The sequence below is a fragment of the Gambusia affinis genome, linkage group LG18, assembly GCF_019740435.1.
Source record: "Gambusia affinis linkage group LG18, SWU_Gaff_1.0, whole genome shotgun sequence".
Lineage (NCBI taxonomy): Eukaryota > Metazoa > Chordata > Actinopteri > Cyprinodontiformes > Poeciliidae > Gambusia > Gambusia affinis.
This window is the reverse complement of record NC_057885.1, coordinates 24,298,140-24,314,805: the sequence shown is the minus strand read 5'-3', so window position 1 is coordinate 24,314,805 and position 16,666 is coordinate 24,298,140. Positions and strand designations below refer to the sequence as shown.

Sequence of the window (16,666 nt, the reverse complement as noted above, 5' to 3'; positions counted from 1 at the left end):
TGCAGAGAGGATCTGATCAGTTCAATATTGGAGAGAAAGTGTTTAGATCTGAAACTGAAGCTGCTGACCTCTGACCTTTGACAGAGATCCTGCTGGATGAGATGACCTCCATGACATTGATGTTACATTTATAGAGGCCTTCATCAGAGCTGGAAACATGGAGGAGGGTCATGTGACCTGATGATCCATCACCAATGAAGGAGCCATCTTTATAGAAAGCAGCTGGGAGGTTGTGGGTTGGATTCCTTGCTCTGCAGCTTAGAGTGACATCATCTCCCTCCATCACAGGGAGGACAGGACTCTGCAGGATCACTGATCCACCTCAACACAGAGACAAACTACAGCATTTCATCCATTTCCACACAGCTTCAGCAACACTAACTCCACAGTCTGATCTTACCAGAGACAGAGAGCTGGATGCTGCTGCTGCTGGAGGATCCAGACCTGGACTCACACCAGTACACACCAGAGTCTGATGGCTGCATGTAGTTCATATTGCAAACAGAACCATTTAATTTCCCCCATCCATCTTTACACTCAGTTCTGGTTCCTCTGCTTGTGTTTCTCCTCACAGTCCATCCATCAGATCTGTTCTCATCCTCACAGATCAGAGTCACTGATTCATATTGAAAGAACTGAGATCTGCTGGGACTCACAGTCAGATGAACTGAAATAATAAAACATTCATCCTTTCATTAGTTCCACAGGATCCAATGTAGATCTAGAGTGAATAGAATCAGGTTGTAACCTTGGTTTGTTGAGCGGCTCAGCAGAAAGATCAGAGCTGCAGAGAAATGAGTCTCAGGTTAGTTGGAGCTTTAATCAGCAGCTCTGCTGTGGGAAGCAGCAGTGATGGTCTCTCAACATTTCCACACCAACATCCAGCAGATGGACTCACCCAGCAGCCTGTGGACAGATGTTCCCTCCATCCTGCAGCTGGATCCAATGAGACCAGCAGCAGTTTGACACTCACTGAAAACATCCTCTTCCTCTTCCTGGATCTCTACGACTTCTTTTAGTCGACCTCAAAGTTTTTATTCTGAAACATTTTGAACATTAATAAAACATCTCTAACTTTTATTGTTGTCATCAATCTGAAAAATTTTAACTTCAGTTTCCTGATTGTCAAACCAACTCAAACTTCTGCAGCTTTTAGTTCGACAGGTTTAAACTTTTTCTCTTGTTTTTTCTCATCTTGTTGATTCAGATCAGCTCTGTTTCACCTGAGCGGAAACCAAAGAGCAGAGACGACTGAGAGTGTGAAGCCACACAGTTTATTTATTCTCTGACCTCAAATCATCAAGCAGCAGCATGGAGGAAACATCTCTACTGAGGCTGATCTGTAAGTAACGACTCATTTTACTCTGCTGACTTCATGGAGGACAAACTTCAAGCTGACCTGAGACTCATTTCTCTGCAGCTCTGATCTCTCTGCTGATCTGCAGCTCAGCTGCTCTGATTGTGAATCCCAGCAGATCTCAGTTCTTTGAATATGAATCAGTGACTCTGATCTGTGAGGATGAAAACAGATCTGATGGATGGACTGTGTGGAGAAACACAAGCAGAGGAACCAGGACTGAGTGTGATAAAGATGGATGGTGGAGAAAAGATGGATCTACCTGTAAAACCAGCAGCATCAGAGAACATGATACTGGTGTGTACTGGTGTGAGTCCAGGTCTGGATCCTCCAGCAGCAGCAGCAGCAGCAGCAGCAGCAGCAGCAGCAGCAGCAGCAGCAGCAGCAGCAGCAGCAGCAGCAGCAGCAGCAGCAGCATCCAGCTCTCTGTCTCTGGTAAGATCAGACTGTGGAGTTAGTGTTGCTGAAGCTGTGTGGAAATGGATGAAATGCTGTAGTTTGTCTCTGTGTTGAGGTGGATCAGTGATCCTGCAGAGTCCTGTCCTCCCTGTGATGGAGGGAGATGACGTCACTCTGAGCTGCAGAGCAAGGAATCCAACCCACAACCTCCCAGCTGCTTTCTATAAAGATGGCTCCTTCATTGGTGATGGATCATCAGGTCACATGACCCTCCTCCATGTTTCCAGCTCTGATGAAGGCCTCTATAAATGTAACATCAGAGGTCATGGAGAGTCTCCATCCAGCAGGATCTCTGTCAAAGGTCAGAGGTCAGCAGCTTCTCTGTTGTACATAGATCTATACATCACAGTTCTTTAAGACATTTCTGTTCTTAAAACTTGTCACTGATTTATGGATAATGTTTTATGCAAGTAATTTTTTTAATAGCATAATTTGTGATCGTCTGGTAGAATCAGATCTGCTCTCTCTCCTCATTGTTATCAGTGTTGCAGCAACAGTTTAAACTTGAGATAATTCAGTTCTGAGTTCACGAGAACAAGATTGGACTAAATTTAAAAAATGTTTCAAGAATCTTCAAAGATCAATTCATTCTGTAAAACTTTCATTTTGATGCAGTTTTATAGATTTTTGCCACAAAAGGTTTTAAAACCTTTTAAAGATGTTTATAGTCCTTACAGCAGAGCTTCAGGTCCACATATCTGCAGTAAAACATGGACCATTTCCCATCTGCCATTGATAGTCGCTGCTGTGATGGTGATGTAACTCAACAAAGTTGTAAACACTCAGCCAACGGTCGCCATAGCAACGAGTTATGTTTCCTTTAGCATTTGAACAATTTGCAGTGTTTACATTTTCTTTCTGTCTTTGCTCTTGATTTAGTGTCTATTCTGCTGAAATTGATTGGGGGGATGGTTCGGGTATCGTCTCCTTCCTCATGCAGAGCCAGTTGGACCCGGTTGAATATCAGCTGTTAAGGAAGAAATTACTAAGTTAGCTTAATTTGGAAAAAAGCTTGGCTCTCTCTTTCTTCCGATTTCCCGGGTTCTTCCGGCGAGCAGCGTGTGGCAATCAGGAACGACGATGCGTGATGACGTCACAGAGTTACAGTGTTTAATTCCACACAAGAAGCGTATGAGTTAACAAGAAAACTGCAGAGTTACAGAGACATACATTCTTTACCTGAGACAATGAATTAAAAGACAAAGGGACAAAGACAGAGAAAGAAAAGGCAAAGACATGTCTTTGGAGAAAGCCGATGCCAAAAAAGGCAGAATAAGACAGCTATCTAAATTATTATTCCTGTGCACGAACTTTTATAGTGGAGGTGTTTCTTTCCTTGTTAATATATTCAATTAAGGCGTACCTCTGGTTGACCAACCAGAAGCTACCCTAAACACTCAGAAAAACGTAGAACTTCCCCTAATTTACGCCAGAGATCAAAAGCCATTTGGTCTCTGGTAGAACAATGGAGCAAGCAGCTGCATCCTGGTCTTCTGGGTTCTAGGGCCATTTGGGCAAATAAAAGCATAAAACAAGACTTCACAAATACCTGTGAAATTCGGAGTGTCTCCCGTTATCTTCTCCTTAACAAAGCTAAACTCAGTAATTTAATTTAAGGAAAGATTATCTTCACAAACCTAGTTTTGCTCGTCTGCAATCAGCATCTCCAAAGATTTGAATCTTTTCCTTATTACATAAATCCTGAACAATTTTCTAATACTAAACAACACATTTTCATTGAAACAATTTCCATTTGATTCAGAAATTATCATAGACAGTACAATTTTCAATACATTCAACATTCACCATTCTAAACTTAGATAATACACTTTGGTTAAAAACTTGCTATTAATACTTAGAAAAATGTTAATGATCTCAACATTCTATGTTGTATTTTGGTTTAAACCCTGCCAGATGTGGTTCTGGAAGACCTTTGATGTTCTGTGAACCATACGGACTTCTGCCCTGCAGTAGATGCTCATTTTGTGGCTTCCTGGGCTTCTGATAACACAGCAGGAACCTCCTAAAAGATCTCCTTTGATCTGCATTAATTTCCTGCTTCTAAATACTTACCAATAGAGTAGTTTTAGTTTCAAATCCCTTACCCCAAAATTAAGAAATTTGTTCAAAATCAGACTGTTCATTATAACCTTTACACCTGGGGTAAGATTAGCTGTATTAAGCAATAAAAATAATTATTTTTCCTCAACACAGCCTATACTCACAGAATATCAGTCAACTCTGAGGGAGATTTAACGATGTTTTCATGAGATATGATTTAACTAGATCTTGTAATTCCTCTAATCATTACTCTCCATTCACAGATGTTACAATCTGAACATGAAATATGTTTCCACAATAAGCAGTAAAACAGAGACATTGTCTGTATACCTCACTGGAGTGTAAAAGATGCTAAAGCCTCTGTGATTACAGTCTGTAGGTGTACAGAATCAATCAGGTAAACTTGACCTCTGACCCCAGAATGGATCAAGATGAACTTTCTCTTCAGAAAACCTCCCAGTCGGTACAGAAACTCCACCCACCTTTGCAGCTCCACCTCCTGCCTCAGCCTCCATGGAGATCAGGCTGGTCTGCCACCTGCTGGTCGTCTGTCCGTACTGCATCTCCACTCTGCTGCTGATGTCTTTCTACTGTCAGAAAGTCAAAGGTACCACTTTGTTTTGATTTGTCAGTCCGTTTCCTGTGATCATTCTTTACCTTTCTCTGCCTCCAGGATGTGACCTCTCTGTTTCCATGGCAGTAACTAATCCGACAGAGGCTGATCAGGGATTGGAGGATGATTATGATGTCATCACAGAGCATCATTTCTGAACTGAAGAGATTATGCCATCACTGTCTGCTCCTGTTTGTTCTTACAGTTATCAAGATGATGTGAAGGTTTTCACTCATTCAATCCAGTCCGACTTCAACCTGTTTTGGTTTATTTACAGATTCAAATTTACTTTTTTTCCACTTTTCTTAAAGAAACTTTCCTAAAGAATAAAGTTTCTGTTTTATTGATTACAAGCTGAACATTTTAGAGGCTTCTCAGATTTATTCATTTAAAAAAATAAAAAAAAAACTCTTGAATTTTTTGTAAATGTTCCCTTTGCCAATAAAACTGAATCGTGATCATTTTTGGATTTTAGATGTTCAATGTTCTTTGAAATCAGAGAATCTCAAACTTCTCAGCCTGTGGCCCTCAGAGTATCAGAATGAAGGATCTGATTGATAACAGACAGAACGTTGGCTGCAGGAGCCTCCTCTCTTTGGAAAGGTTCAGAGTCCAGTCAGGTTTTTCCTGAGGGCTCCAGTGTACCCAGCATGGAGTCATTAGTGCTGCATACACCAGCATGCATAGTTTTGTCACCAACGCCACCAGTCAGGGTCAGCCATGGAGGAGAAAGTTCTTCTGGAGGATCCATGAGATGAAGAAATGATCGTCTTCTTGATGCTCTGCAGTCAAACCTGTCAGATCCTCTCTGAGTGAAACTGGGACCAGCTGCCAAGGCCTTTCAAACTCTCTCTTTTGGTTGGTTTTCCAAAACCACCATGTTGGAACAAAGAATCAGAAGGGTTTTTATCTGCTACACATTTCTCTGGGTTTACTTCTACAGTGGTTTAAACCATCCCAGCATGCATCACTGCGTCCACTACAGCTCCTATTGAACACATTCGGACCATAATAACCCTGACGACTGAAACAGGAGCTGCTATAAATCCTCAAACTTCACTAGACACAAAGAACCTCACCACAGACCTGATTTCAAATGTTCATTAGTTCTTTTAAGATGACAAAATGTCTTTTGTAAAAGAGTTTATCTCATCCCAGCTTCTGGTCCAGATGTAGTCCTGTCAGGTTTTTGCAGCCAGAACATTGAAATACACAGTAAAGATAAAACAGAGTTAGTTTCTTTTCACTCATGAGGAGAACAGACAGAGATTGTTTCAGTTACAATCTCTGTCTGTTCTGAAAACACATCCTGCTGCATCCTCTCTTTATTTCATTCATCCCTCGTTACAATGAATGTTTCAGCTCTTATCATAACATGTGCAGCTGCAACCTGATTCACAGTTTCATAAGATAAACTAGAACATTTACTATGAACAGAACGACTGAATAAATCTAATCAGCACCATTACACTATAAACTATCTTATTATAAACATAAAGAACAGGATTTCCCTCTGCATCCTTCAACATACTGATTAGTATTTATAGAGGTTATTATTTTAATTCTACCAAGTCCTTGATGAACATCAATGCTACATCCAACCCAGAGATGTTGATGATCAGCTTGAACACAAACTGAGTCTTTCCATCAGTGTGACGTAAACTTTCCCTTTCTGGTCTTTGCTAAAACCCTGAAAGGCATTAAGCTGCAGGCTTAATGTCCGGATTGAGCTCATCAGTTTCATCTTCATTTCATGATGACAATATGTAAGTGTTGCACCTTCATAACCAAAAGGCCTGTAGGTGTGACGGATACCGAATCCTTGATGCTGTGATGAACTCAGACAATCAAACTCTTGTCATCAACAAGAAAGAAAAATTCCCTTTAAACTGAATATAATCAAAGGTTGAAATTTATTGACAACCTGTAATTTCTGGATATGAACCTCAGAGCAATGCCAAAAGCATTAGACTTCATTGATTATGGACATGATAGAGAAAATGTCTGGAATGGATCAAGAGTAGAAACAAAAACTAGGAACCTCCTTGAAACACAGGTGAGGAAAAAATCTAACCGTTTTGTGGATTTATAAGCAGAAATTAATATTTTAAAGATGGATTTTCCTTGAGTTTCATGGATGTTTTTCCAGTTTTTGTCCAGAAAAGTGTATTTTACTGTATAATAAGTATCTGTTGAGACGAGCAACATTCAAGGAGATTCATCCAGCAAACTCACAACCTGATGTTTTCAAACCTGAATCTGGTCTGAACTCTGGTTATTTAAAGCAACAACATCATCATCATCACCATCTGATCCAACTCTGAGGTGAAAGAAGGGGAGAATATATTTCTGCAGTTATTCCCAATATCTTTATTTGATTTGGTAGCTTCAATGAAACAAGGAGAAATAACAACGACTTTTAATTCTGTGGTCAACTGGAAGCGATCAGATTCATTTGGGTCACAGAGAGAGGAAGAGCTGCTCAAAGAGAATCTATGATCAAATCTGTTCATTTCACAAGTGATGCTCTGTGGTGACATCATCATAATCATTGTCCAATCCCTGGTCAGCCTGGCAGGGTGGGGTCATCACCATGGAGACTGAAGAGTCACTTCCTGCAGTCAGAGGAAGTTCAAAAATAAGGATAAATTCTGACTTCAGGTCAGTGAAAGTGTCAGTGTTTTACCTTTGACACTGCAGACATATAAAGACACCAGGAGGAGAGTGGAGATGCAGTACGGACAGAAGACCAGCAGGTGGCAGAGCAGTCTGACCAGGAGGGATGCAGGAGGAGGAGAAGAGGGCGGAGCTAAAGGTGAAGGTTTTTCTGCAGAGAGGATCTGATCAGTTCAATATTGGAGAGAAAGTGTTTTGATCTGAAACTGAAGCTGCTGACCTCTGACCTTTGACAGAGATCCTGCTGGATGGAGACTCTCCATGACCTCTGATGTTACATTTATAGAGGCCTTCATCAGAGCTGGAAACATGGAGGAGGGTCATGTGACCTGATGATCCATCACCAATGAAGGAGCCATCTTTATAGAAAGCAGCTGGGAGGTTGTGGGTTGGATTCCTTGCTCTGCAGCTCAGAGTGACGTCATCTCCCTCCATCACAGGGAGGACAGGACTCTGCAGGATCACTGATCCACCTCAACACAGAGACAAACTACAGCATTTCATCCATTTCCACACAGCTTCAGCAACACTAACTCCACAGTCTGATCTTACCAGAGACAGAGAGCTGGATGCTGCTGCTGCTGGAGGATCCAGACCTGGACTCACACCAGTACACACCAGTATCATGTTCTCTGATGCTGCTGGTTTTACAGGTAGATCCATCTTTTCTCCACCATCCATCTTTATCACATTCAGTCCTGGTTCCTCTGCTTGTGTTTCTCCTCACAGTCCATCCTTCAGATCTGTTTTCATCCTCACAGATCAGAGTCACTGATTCTCCTTCAAAGAACTGAGATCTGCTGGGATTCACAATCAGAGCAGCTGAGCTGCAGATCAGCAGAGAGATCAGAGCTGCAGAGAAATGAGTCTCAGGTCAGCTTGAAGTTTGTCCTCCATGAAGTCAGCAGAGTAAAATGAGTCGTTACTTACAGATCAGCCTCAGTAGAGATGTTTCCTCCATGCTGCTGCTTGATGATTTGAGGTCAGAGAATAAATAAACTGTGTGGCTTCACACTCTCAGTCGTCTCTGCTCTTTGGTTTCCGCTCAGGTGAAACAGAGCTGATCTGAATCAACAAGATGAGAAAAAAACAAGAGAAAAAGTTTAAACCAGTCGAACTAAAAGCTGCAGAAGTTTGAGTTGGTTTGACAATCAGGAAACTGAAGTTAAAAGTTAGAGATGTTTTATTAATGTTCAAAATGTTTAAGAATAAAAACTTTGAGGTTGAATAAAAGAAGTCGTAGAGATCCAGGAAGAGGAAGAGGATGTTTTCAGTGAGTGTCAAACTGCTGCTGGTCTCATTGGATCCAGCTGCAGGATGGAGGGAACATCTGTCCACAGGCTGCTGGGTGAGTCCATCTGCTGGATGTTGGTGTGGAAATGTTGAGAGACCATCACTGCTGCTTCCCACAGCAGAGCTGCTGATTAAAGCTCCAACTAACCTGAGACTCATTTCTCTGCAGCTCTGATCTTTCTGCTGAGCCGCTCAACAAACCAAGGTTACAACCTGATTCTGTTCACTCTAGATCTACATTGGATCCTGTGGAACTAATGAAAGGATGAATGTTTTATTATTTCAGTTCGTCTGACTGTGGATCCCAGCAGATCTCAGTTCTTTGAAGAAGAATCAGTGATTCTGATCTGTGAGGATGAAAACAGATCTGATGGATGGACTGTGAGGAGAATCACAACCAGAGGAACCAGGACTGAGTGTAAAGATGGATGGGGGAAATTAAATGGATCTACCTGTAACATTACCTTCCTCGTCCCATCAGACACTGGTGTGTACTGGTGTGAGTCCAGGTCTGGATCCTCCAGCAGCAGCAGCAGCAGCAGCAGCAGCAGCAGCAGCAGCAGCAGCAGCAGCAGCAGCAGCAGCAGCAGCAGCGGCAGCAGCATCCAGCTCTCTGTCTCTGGTAAGATCAGACTGTGGAGTTAGTGTTGCTGAAGCTGTGTGGAAATGGATGAAATGCTGTAGTTTGTCTCTGTGTTGAGGTGGATCAGTGATCCTGCAGAGTCCTGTCCTCCCTGTGATGGAGGGAGATGACGTCACTCTGAGCTGCAGAGCAAGGAATCCAACCCACAACCTCCCAGCTGCTTTCTATAAAGATGGCTCCTTCATTGGTGATGGATCATCAGGTCACATGACCCTCCTCCATGTTTCCAGCTCTGATGAAGGCCTCTATAAATGTAACATCAGAGGTCATGGAGAGTCTCCATCCAGCAGGATCTCTGTCAAAGGTCAGAGGTCAGGAACTTCTCTTTAGTTTTGCAACCTGTAGATAACTACCACTCTGTGTTTGGATATTTAGTTTTCTTCCAATAATCGGTGTATGCTAGAAATCAAATAGGGAAAAATAATTTCAAGAATAAAAATTTGAAATGTGCTTAATTCAAGATTATCCTTTTAATGATGGATAGAAAATTCATTATTACTGAATCCCACATTCCTGTTGGTGTTTAAACAGATTATAAAATAAATGGTTTCCTAATTCTCTGCAAATAAAAAGAAAAAACACAAATATATTGTTTTTACTCTAATAATCAGTGTGAATTACAAGTAACGAACTCATCAAATAATCCGTCAATTTCATCTCTACATGTTGAATTGATCAGATCGGATTCTCTCTGCAGAGAAACCAACAACCACAGTCACTCCTGAAGCCCCGCCCTCAACCGGAGCCCCGCCCACTTACTCACTTTCCCCTCTCCTCCTCATCACTCTGCTCTGCCACCTGGTGGTGATGTTCCTGTTCTTCATCTGCTCTTTCCTCTTGGGGTTTTCATTTGGACTCAGAGCAAAAGGTAAAACTCTGAATCATTTACTGACCTGAAGATCCAACCAATCACTGACTGACAGATGTTCTTCACTGATTCTGGTTTTGATATTATATTTTTTAGAATTTGCTTTATAAATGTCTCTTATTATCCAGTTTCCTGAATTAGTTGTTTTAGTGGTAATAAATGTGTTTCCTCTTTAACTTCCTCTAAATACAGGAAGTGACCCGTCACCATCTGTGAAGATGACTCCGCCCCCCCAGGCTGAGCTGGTACCAGGTGATGATGATGATGATGATGATGATGATGATGATGATGATGATGATGATGATGATGACGTCACCACAGAGCATCACTTCTGAACCAAACAGTCTCATCCTGCTCTGTTCCTGCTGTTTTCTTCCTCTTTGTTTTTTGCTTTAAAGCTTTTATAAAAGTATATTTGTTTTTTCTTACATGTTGAAACTGTAATCTTCAACTTTGGAATAAAATGTGGAGTTAACTCTTCAGTTTATTTTCTTTACATATTCACAGGAAATGTTGCTAAAGCAAATCTCAGAGACGAAGCAACTTGATTAGTCAGATTATATGAACTATGAAACTGAGCTAAATGATCCATAAACTGCATAAATAACCTGATGTGCAGAAAGAAAAGCACAGGTTTAATAAGGAAGCTGAATATTTCGGTAATAAAGTACATAGCAATAATCAGGCTGTTCTCAACTCTGGTACAATTTGTGGTTTCTGGTTTTGATGCATAGAAACGCTCTGAGATCCTCTGACGTAGTTAGTGGCAAACTCAGTCTTCTTTGGGCACAAAGTGAACTTTTGTAAAGGGGACTTCCCAAAGTCTGCCTAATATATATATATATAACTTAAAAGAAATCTGATGTCGTTTCAAAATGCCTTGAAATTGGGCCTCTGTCTCTTTAAGAATCTCTTGCTATTACTGAAAGTCATCGTCTCCTCTATTAACCCTTTAACTACATGTTTATCAAAGTTTCACTGAGAAGCAGCTCCTGTAATGAGCTCAGCAGATGTCAGAATGTGTTTGAACTGTGCATTATTGTTCAAAGGTGAAGTTTGAACAACAAACTAATCTGGAGGAGCTGAGTGTGGGAGGAGCTACACCTCGGAGACGGAGGTAGGTTCACCTGGGTGTTTTGAACAGTTGAATTGTTGCCATGGAGATTAGAGGGTTTCTTAAGCATGCTTACAAGAATCAAGGCAACACTCCAGGTATGTTTTTGATGAGCGAATAATTTTATAACATGGTGTAGAGTTCAAAAAAGTTGATTTTACATAAAATGTAAGAGATTGGACGGTCTTTGGACTCAGAACCCAAAGCAACTTTTTTCAGCTGTATTCCACATATCAGTACACCATCACAGTCATCAGTAGAAACACACACAGAAGGTGTGAAGGTCTCCGATGTGCTGCTAGTCCTCCATCAGAACTTCCTGCAGCTGGTAACAGAAGAAGGGAAACTTTCTAATAGACTGACTGTTCAGAATTTCATTCAAACATTTTGTTATACTTATTTTAAAGTCTGATGCTGCAATAAATCTCTCAAACTGTAAAGAAGTTTCTCTCTTGTTTGCTAAAAACAGCTGAAGTCAGGTTCTTTAATTTTCAGTTCAATTATTTAGATGTTTATACCTTTAAAATCACTCAGAACATCAAGATTTCATCAAGATTTGGATTTACATCCATTTTATTGCAGTAAAACTCAGAGGGTTTTTTATGCAGAACATAAAAAGTATATAGTGCTACAGCTGCAAAACGTTTATGAGCTGTTTATTATGCCGTGCAGCTTAGAGGAGTAAGAGACAGCTATTGTAGCCATTGACATTAAACATAGAAAGACAGAAATCAAAAACACAATTAAAAAACAAAATTTGAAGCGATCACAAGCAGGAGGACAAAGGAAAAGGATGTATTTTCTTGTGCACCTCCATTGCCTCTGCCATTCCGGGTTATAAACTCCTGATTCCCCCTCCAGACCAGTAGATGGCGGTGATGCTCCACATCATCTGGCTGCCAACCATCTCCCGTTGCTAGGATACAGTACATTCCTCAGTTGCTTATAATTCCTGTAACAAGAAGCGTTTGGTGGAAGATAAACAGATTTAAACTGCAGTCAGGCGATTATTTTCAGTCTCTAAACGATGAATTTGAAGTCTTCGCTGCGCTTTTACTTGGTTAATTTGTGCTTTTAATCGTTAAAAAGCCGATTTACGAGCTGCTGGTAGCGGTTAGCTCCTTTAGCTCGGGCTAAAGCTTTGCTAGTTCTGTTAGGTTTGCATTCAGTTCACCAGGTAACGGTTTGAAGCTGAAGCTGCTGTAACCCAGGTACCACCCGAAACTCCTCAGGCAGCTGTGTCCCATGGAGCGGACTGACCGGGGAAAGGACCCCCAGCTGCTGAGGAACCAACCCTACGACGAGAGTCTGGACGTGGAGGACGGAGAGGAGGTACCGAGTGTCTACAGCCCGACTCCCCGAGGACAGAGACAGGTACCCGGTCACAGCCTGCTGAGCTGCCCCGCTGTTAAATCTGGAAGCCGGGAGTCTAAAACTCGGGAGTTTTAGGCTCAGAAAAGATGAATTTTATTTTTTCCTCTCTAGAAAATTGTGCAAAATAGAAATATTCAGCTTTAACAATATATTTTTAGATTTGTTTTTAAACAGATAAAGTAATAAAATATGTTTCCTCAGTTTTTGGCTACTTGAAATAATTAACAGATTAACAGTTTTTCTAAACATCAATTAAAGGATCCCCCAACCCCACCCCTCTTAGATTGTTTTTTTTTTACTTCCTGATGGCCTTTCAGCTGATCCTCAGGGGTCAGAGGTCAGACTGCGTCTCTCTGACCTCCATGCTTTCCTCCTGTCAGACCGAGTGGAGCAGCAAGAAGGTTCTTGGCATCATGTCCACCAGCAGCAGCAGGAACCAGCTGGATGAGGAGCACAGACCTGTGAGGGGCAGAGAGCTGGCGGGGCTGAAGCCAGGGCCCGGTCTGACCCAGGAGGAAGAGGAGGAGGAGGAAGAAGAGGAGGACTCCGATGAGGATGAGTCTGATGAAGATGATGATGACGATGAGCCCACTGAAACCCTGGAGGGAGTGTACGACCCTGCAGACTACTCCAACCTGCCGGTTACCACGGAGATCAGAGAGCTGTTCCAGTACATCACCCGGTGAGCAGAGACACACACACCTCAGTCCTTCAGAACCATGTAGAACCAACAGAACCTTTGGTTCCTATAAGGACCTGAATTCCACTGTAGACGGTTCTGAACATCTGTCCCAGTCACTTAAAGCTGGACGGGTTGGTTCTGATAATATGGACTTAGTCCAATCAGTATGAAAACAATGTTTTATAATCTAAATTAGACAAAATGCTAATAACACCCCACATACTATAGACTATATTTTAGCTAAATTTAGTATTGTTGTTCAAACATTTAGTTTACAAACATTAATATACTATAAAAATAGGTTAAAATGCTAAAGTTAATGAATAAAATGCTGTAAGTAGCATGTGAGGTATGGCTAGCATGTTGCTAGTCATATCCCACAAAAACCAGTGTGTAGCAGCTGCCACTATCTATAATAACTCTTTGAAGAATTTTAATTAATGTGAGTAACAACAACATTAAATTTTCCTTTGGGATAATTAAGTATTTTTGAACTTGAATGAACTAAAAATTAATTAAAATGTGAAAGTTAGCTAAACAGCTTTCATTAGTCACTAGCATGTTGACTAACAGTGACTTACTCTGTTCTGTTTACTGAATATAATTATTATTTAAATTTTAGCTACCAGGCTAACGTTAGCATGAGGGCTAATGTTAGCATGTTGACACCAGTAGGATGTGGGTTTTCACTCTGTTCTGTATGAAATGGATCCTGACTTTTCTGACCCAGTAGAATTTGCAGTCGAAGCTCCAGGTTCTGGTTTCTGCTCTCTACAATTGAAAGTGTTTAGTTGGTTCTGATCCGGATGTGATGTGTTATTGTTATATACTGTATGATGGATCAGAACCATCTGGTTCTCCTGGAGCTTCACAGGTTAATGATGTAGAGATGAGAAGGTTCTTGCAGGGAGTCCAGAATCAGTCCAGAACCAGAGTCCTGCAGGTTCTACATGCTCCACTGGGTCAGAACATTTGGATCTGAATATGGGTCAATTTCCTCTCAGGTACTCTCCTCAGAACCAGGAACTGGACCTCTGCCTCAAGCCCTTCATCCCGGACTTCATCCCAGCTGTAGGAGACATCGACGCCTTCCTAAAGGTACCAAACACTGGGAGCCGGGTCAGAACCAGGCCTTCTATTGTAGAACATGTTTTAGAACCGTGGTCCAGTGTGTTCTGCACCGGTCCTGGACAGAACCCCAGCTGTTCTCTGTAAACTCTTAGAACTACAGTTGGTTCTGTTTGTTCTGAGCTTGCTGGAAAACGGACCCTGGGTCAGAACTGGGTCCAAATCAAAACTTCAGAACCGTCTCAACCGGGTTGCCCTGATCTGAAACGTGTGTGGTGTGTTCAGGTACCGAGGCCGGATGGGAAACCAGACAACCTGGGTCTACTGGTTCTGGATGAGCCCAGTGTGAAGCAGTCGGACCCGACGGTTCTGTCTCTGTGGCTGTCGGAGGAAACCAAACAGCACGGAACCACAGAGGTACACACACACCTGCAGCCTCCTGGATCCGGTCCGGTACCATCAGAACCTTCTCTGTCTCCCTGCTGCAGCTGAAAAAGGTTCCGAGCGTGGCGGGCCCGCGGACCAACCCCCGAGCTGTGGACAGCTGGGTGGACAGCATCAGCGCGCTGCACCGGTCCAAACCGCCGGCCACCGTGCGTTACAGCAGAACCATGCCGGACCTGGACAGCCTGATGCAGGAGTGGCCCCCAGAGGTGGAGGAGCTGCTGGGGGCCCTGCAGCTGCCACCGGCCCGCCTGGCCTGCAGCCTGCCGCAGTACGCCGACCTGGTCTGCAGCCTGCTGGACATCCCCGTCCATGGATCCAGGGTCCAGAGTCTGCACCTGCTCTTCAGCCTCTACCTGGAGTTCAGAGACTCCCAGCACTTCACCAGCCGAGTGTAGGCAGAGGTCAGAGGTCAGGGCCACACCCCCAGCTTAGTGCTGCACTGGTTCTGATGACTGAGGGGTTCTGGTTTCAGATTATTTCTCTGGTTCTGCTGTCAAATTAAGGGTGAGACCAGGAGAACCATACAGAACCAACTGGTTCTGGTTGGGTTCAGAGATGAACCCGTTTAATCTAAGAGTGAAAAAGTTATTTTCCACCCAGCAGCTGGTTCTGACTCCCAGAGAGAAACAGTTTATAAAGTGAAACATGAACCATGACCCGCCTGCAGCTGGCGTCTGAGTCTCAGACGTCCCAGTGGCAGCGAATGCATCACCTCTTCTAGAGGAATATCCAGACCAGAGCAGGTGATCAGCATCACCATGGCAACAGGTTTTACATTCAGGAAGTTTGACTTCATTTCCTGAAGCATTGGAGGAGTGGAACCAGAACCCGGTCAGAACCACCAGCAGGATGAAGGAGCAGAACCAGAGAAATCATCGTGACTCCTGTTGATAATTAAATTTGTTAAATAAAACATGAACTCTTAACTAAGGTCGGGTTCTGCAGAGTTCTGTTAAGGACTTCATGACCTGATGGAGCAGAGATGCAGCGCAGTCCTGAAACCCTAAAGGACTTCTGAGTCACACTTTTTATTTTCCAAATAAAATTGCAAAAATATTTACAATTGTATTTCAATATTTTAATGAAAATGCAGCTAAACATAACAAATCATTGTAGATCTGAAACTTATTGAAAGGAAGGCAAACAATTTTCTTAGTTTAGTTTTTGGCAAGATTGTTTGTTTACTTTTTAGTAAATTGTCATCAATAAAAATGGGATACTTGTCACTTTATGAGGAACAGGTGAGTTTAGTTTCTGATTAAAAGTAATACTAACAAAAAGAAAACGGCTAATAAAAGACCAAAACTCTGAGATATTTTAAGACGACAAACAACACAGAACCAGAACAACAAGAGAGAGAAGAAGAACAGCAGAACAATCAGGTGAGGAGTAACAGAAACTGACTCAGAGATCCAGGTGAGAACCAGAATCACATGCTAGCTGTTTAATAAACCTATTTAAAATAATGTTTCACTAAAGCTTCAATATTATGACTGTATGCAATAAAAAATCACTATAATCACACAAATATTTCCATCAGCCTGAAACTTAATAACCTGAAGAGTAAATTATCTGTCTGGGAAAAATGAAATATTTTTATTCTCAGAATGACAACATTATCACTTAAAATTAAACTACAGTCAATATTAAACCGTGAACACACAAATGTAACACATTAACAGAAATTAAACATGAAATCTAATCATTTAAAACAGACAATTGAGTGATGTTTTGTTGAATAAAGATTTAATTTTATCCAATGATGTTTGTCTATTTTTTATTACAATGTTTCTCCTCGTTCTCTTTATTGAAACACAGTAGGAGTTTCAGTTAATAAACGATTTTAACACAGGAAGCAATGAAATAAAAAATGCTTTTTATGTATAATTATTATATATGTTTTATTACATTTTAATTAGATTCCGTAATTTTATTTATTCATAAAGGAATACATTTTCACTCAGGAATAATTTCTAGAACTACGGTTCTCCATCTGTAGGCTTCACAGATG

The 16,666-nt window shown here is 41.7% G+C and overlaps 4 protein-coding genes across 4 annotated transcripts; 2 read left to right on the top strand and 2 right to left on the bottom strand.

Moving 5' to 3' along the window:
• Positions 1-16: 16 nt before the first annotated feature.
• LOC122820718 (sialoadhesin-like) lies at positions 17-971 on the bottom strand. The gene is made up of 4 exons (XM_044098289.1): positions 899-971; positions 749-784; positions 401-667; positions 17-321 (listed from the first exon to the last, which is right to left on the bottom strand). Exons 1-4 carry the CDS (start codon positions 927-929, stop codon positions 17-19), a joined length of 639 nt encoding a protein of 212 aa, XP_043954224.1. The 5' UTR covers positions 930-971.
• A 240-nt stretch (positions 972-1,211) lies between these two features.
• Positions 1,212-4,823, top strand: LOC122820841 (Fc receptor-like protein 3). Its single transcript, XM_044098475.1, has 6 exons — positions 1,212-1,342; positions 1,421-1,689; positions 1,765-1,792; positions 1,872-2,117; positions 4,326-4,484; positions 4,551-4,823. The coding sequence occupies exons 1-6, from the start codon at positions 1,312-1,314 to the stop codon at positions 4,646-4,648; spliced, it is 831 nt and encodes a 276-aa protein (XP_043954410.1). The 5' UTR covers positions 1,212-1,311; the 3' UTR covers positions 4,649-4,823.
• Positions 4,824-7,004: 2,181 nt separating this feature from the next.
• On the bottom strand, positions 7,005-8,232 carry LOC122820717 (Fc receptor-like protein 3). The gene is made up of 5 exons (XM_044098288.1): positions 8,097-8,232; positions 7,719-8,018; positions 7,394-7,639; positions 7,177-7,317; positions 7,005-7,105 (listed from the first exon to the last, which is right to left on the bottom strand). Exons 1-5 carry the CDS (start codon positions 8,125-8,127, stop codon positions 7,005-7,007), a joined length of 819 nt encoding a protein of 272 aa, XP_043954223.1. The 5' UTR covers positions 8,128-8,232.
• Positions 8,233-11,976: 3,744 nt separating this feature from the next.
• On the top strand, positions 11,977-15,711 carry ift46 (intraflagellar transport 46 homolog (Chlamydomonas)). Its single transcript, XM_044098457.1, has 5 exons — positions 11,977-12,458; positions 12,839-13,140; positions 14,145-14,238; positions 14,494-14,625; positions 14,697-15,711. The coding sequence occupies exons 1-5, from the start codon at positions 12,330-12,332 to the stop codon at positions 15,048-15,050; spliced, it is 1,011 nt and encodes a 336-aa protein (XP_043954392.1). The 5' UTR covers positions 11,977-12,329; the 3' UTR covers positions 15,051-15,711.
• The last annotated feature ends 955 nt before the right edge of the window (positions 15,712-16,666 follow it).

Coding starts and splice junctions, on each gene's coding strand:
- LOC122820718 (XM_044098289.1), bottom strand. CDS start 929: ATGGAGGGAACATCTGTCCACAGGCTGCTGG. Junction 785..898: donor ATCTGTCCACAGGCTGCTGG/GTGAGTCCATCT, acceptor ATTTCTCTGCAG/CTCTGATCTTTCTGCTGAGC. Junction 668..748: donor GAGCCGCTCAACAAACCAAG/GTTACAACCTGA, acceptor TTATTATTTCAG/TTCATCTGACTGTGAGTCCC.
- LOC122820841 (XM_044098475.1), top strand. CDS start 1,312: ATGGAGGAAACATCTCTACTGAGGCTGATCT. Junction 1,793..1,871: donor CATCCAGCTCTCTGTCTCTG/GTAAGATCAGAC, acceptor CTCTGTGTTGAG/GTGGATCAGTGATCCTGCAG. Junction 2,118..4,325: donor CAGCAGGATCTCTGTCAAAG/GTCAGAGGTCAG, acceptor CTTTCTCTTCAG/AAAACCTCCCAGTCGGTACA.
- LOC122820717 (XM_044098288.1), bottom strand. CDS start 8,127: ATGGAGGAAACATCTCTACTGAGGCTGATCT. Junction 7,640..7,718: donor CATCCAGCTCTCTGTCTCTG/GTAAGATCAGAC, acceptor CTCTGTGTTGAG/GTGGATCAGTGATCCTGCAG. Junction 7,106..7,176: donor ATATGTCTGCAGTGTCAAAG/GTAAAACACTGA, acceptor CTCTGACTGCAG/GAAGTGACTCTTCAGTCTCC.
- ift46 (XM_044098457.1), top strand. CDS start 12,330: ATGGAGCGGACTGACCGGGGAAAGGACCCCCAGCTGCTGAGGAACCAA. Junction 13,141..14,144: donor CTGTTCCAGTACATCACCCG/GTGAGCAGAGAC, acceptor ATTTCCTCTCAG/GTACTCTCCTCAGAACCAGG. Junction 14,626..14,696: donor AACAGCACGGAACCACAGAG/GTACACACACAC, acceptor TCCCTGCTGCAG/CTGAAAAAGGTTCCGAGCGT.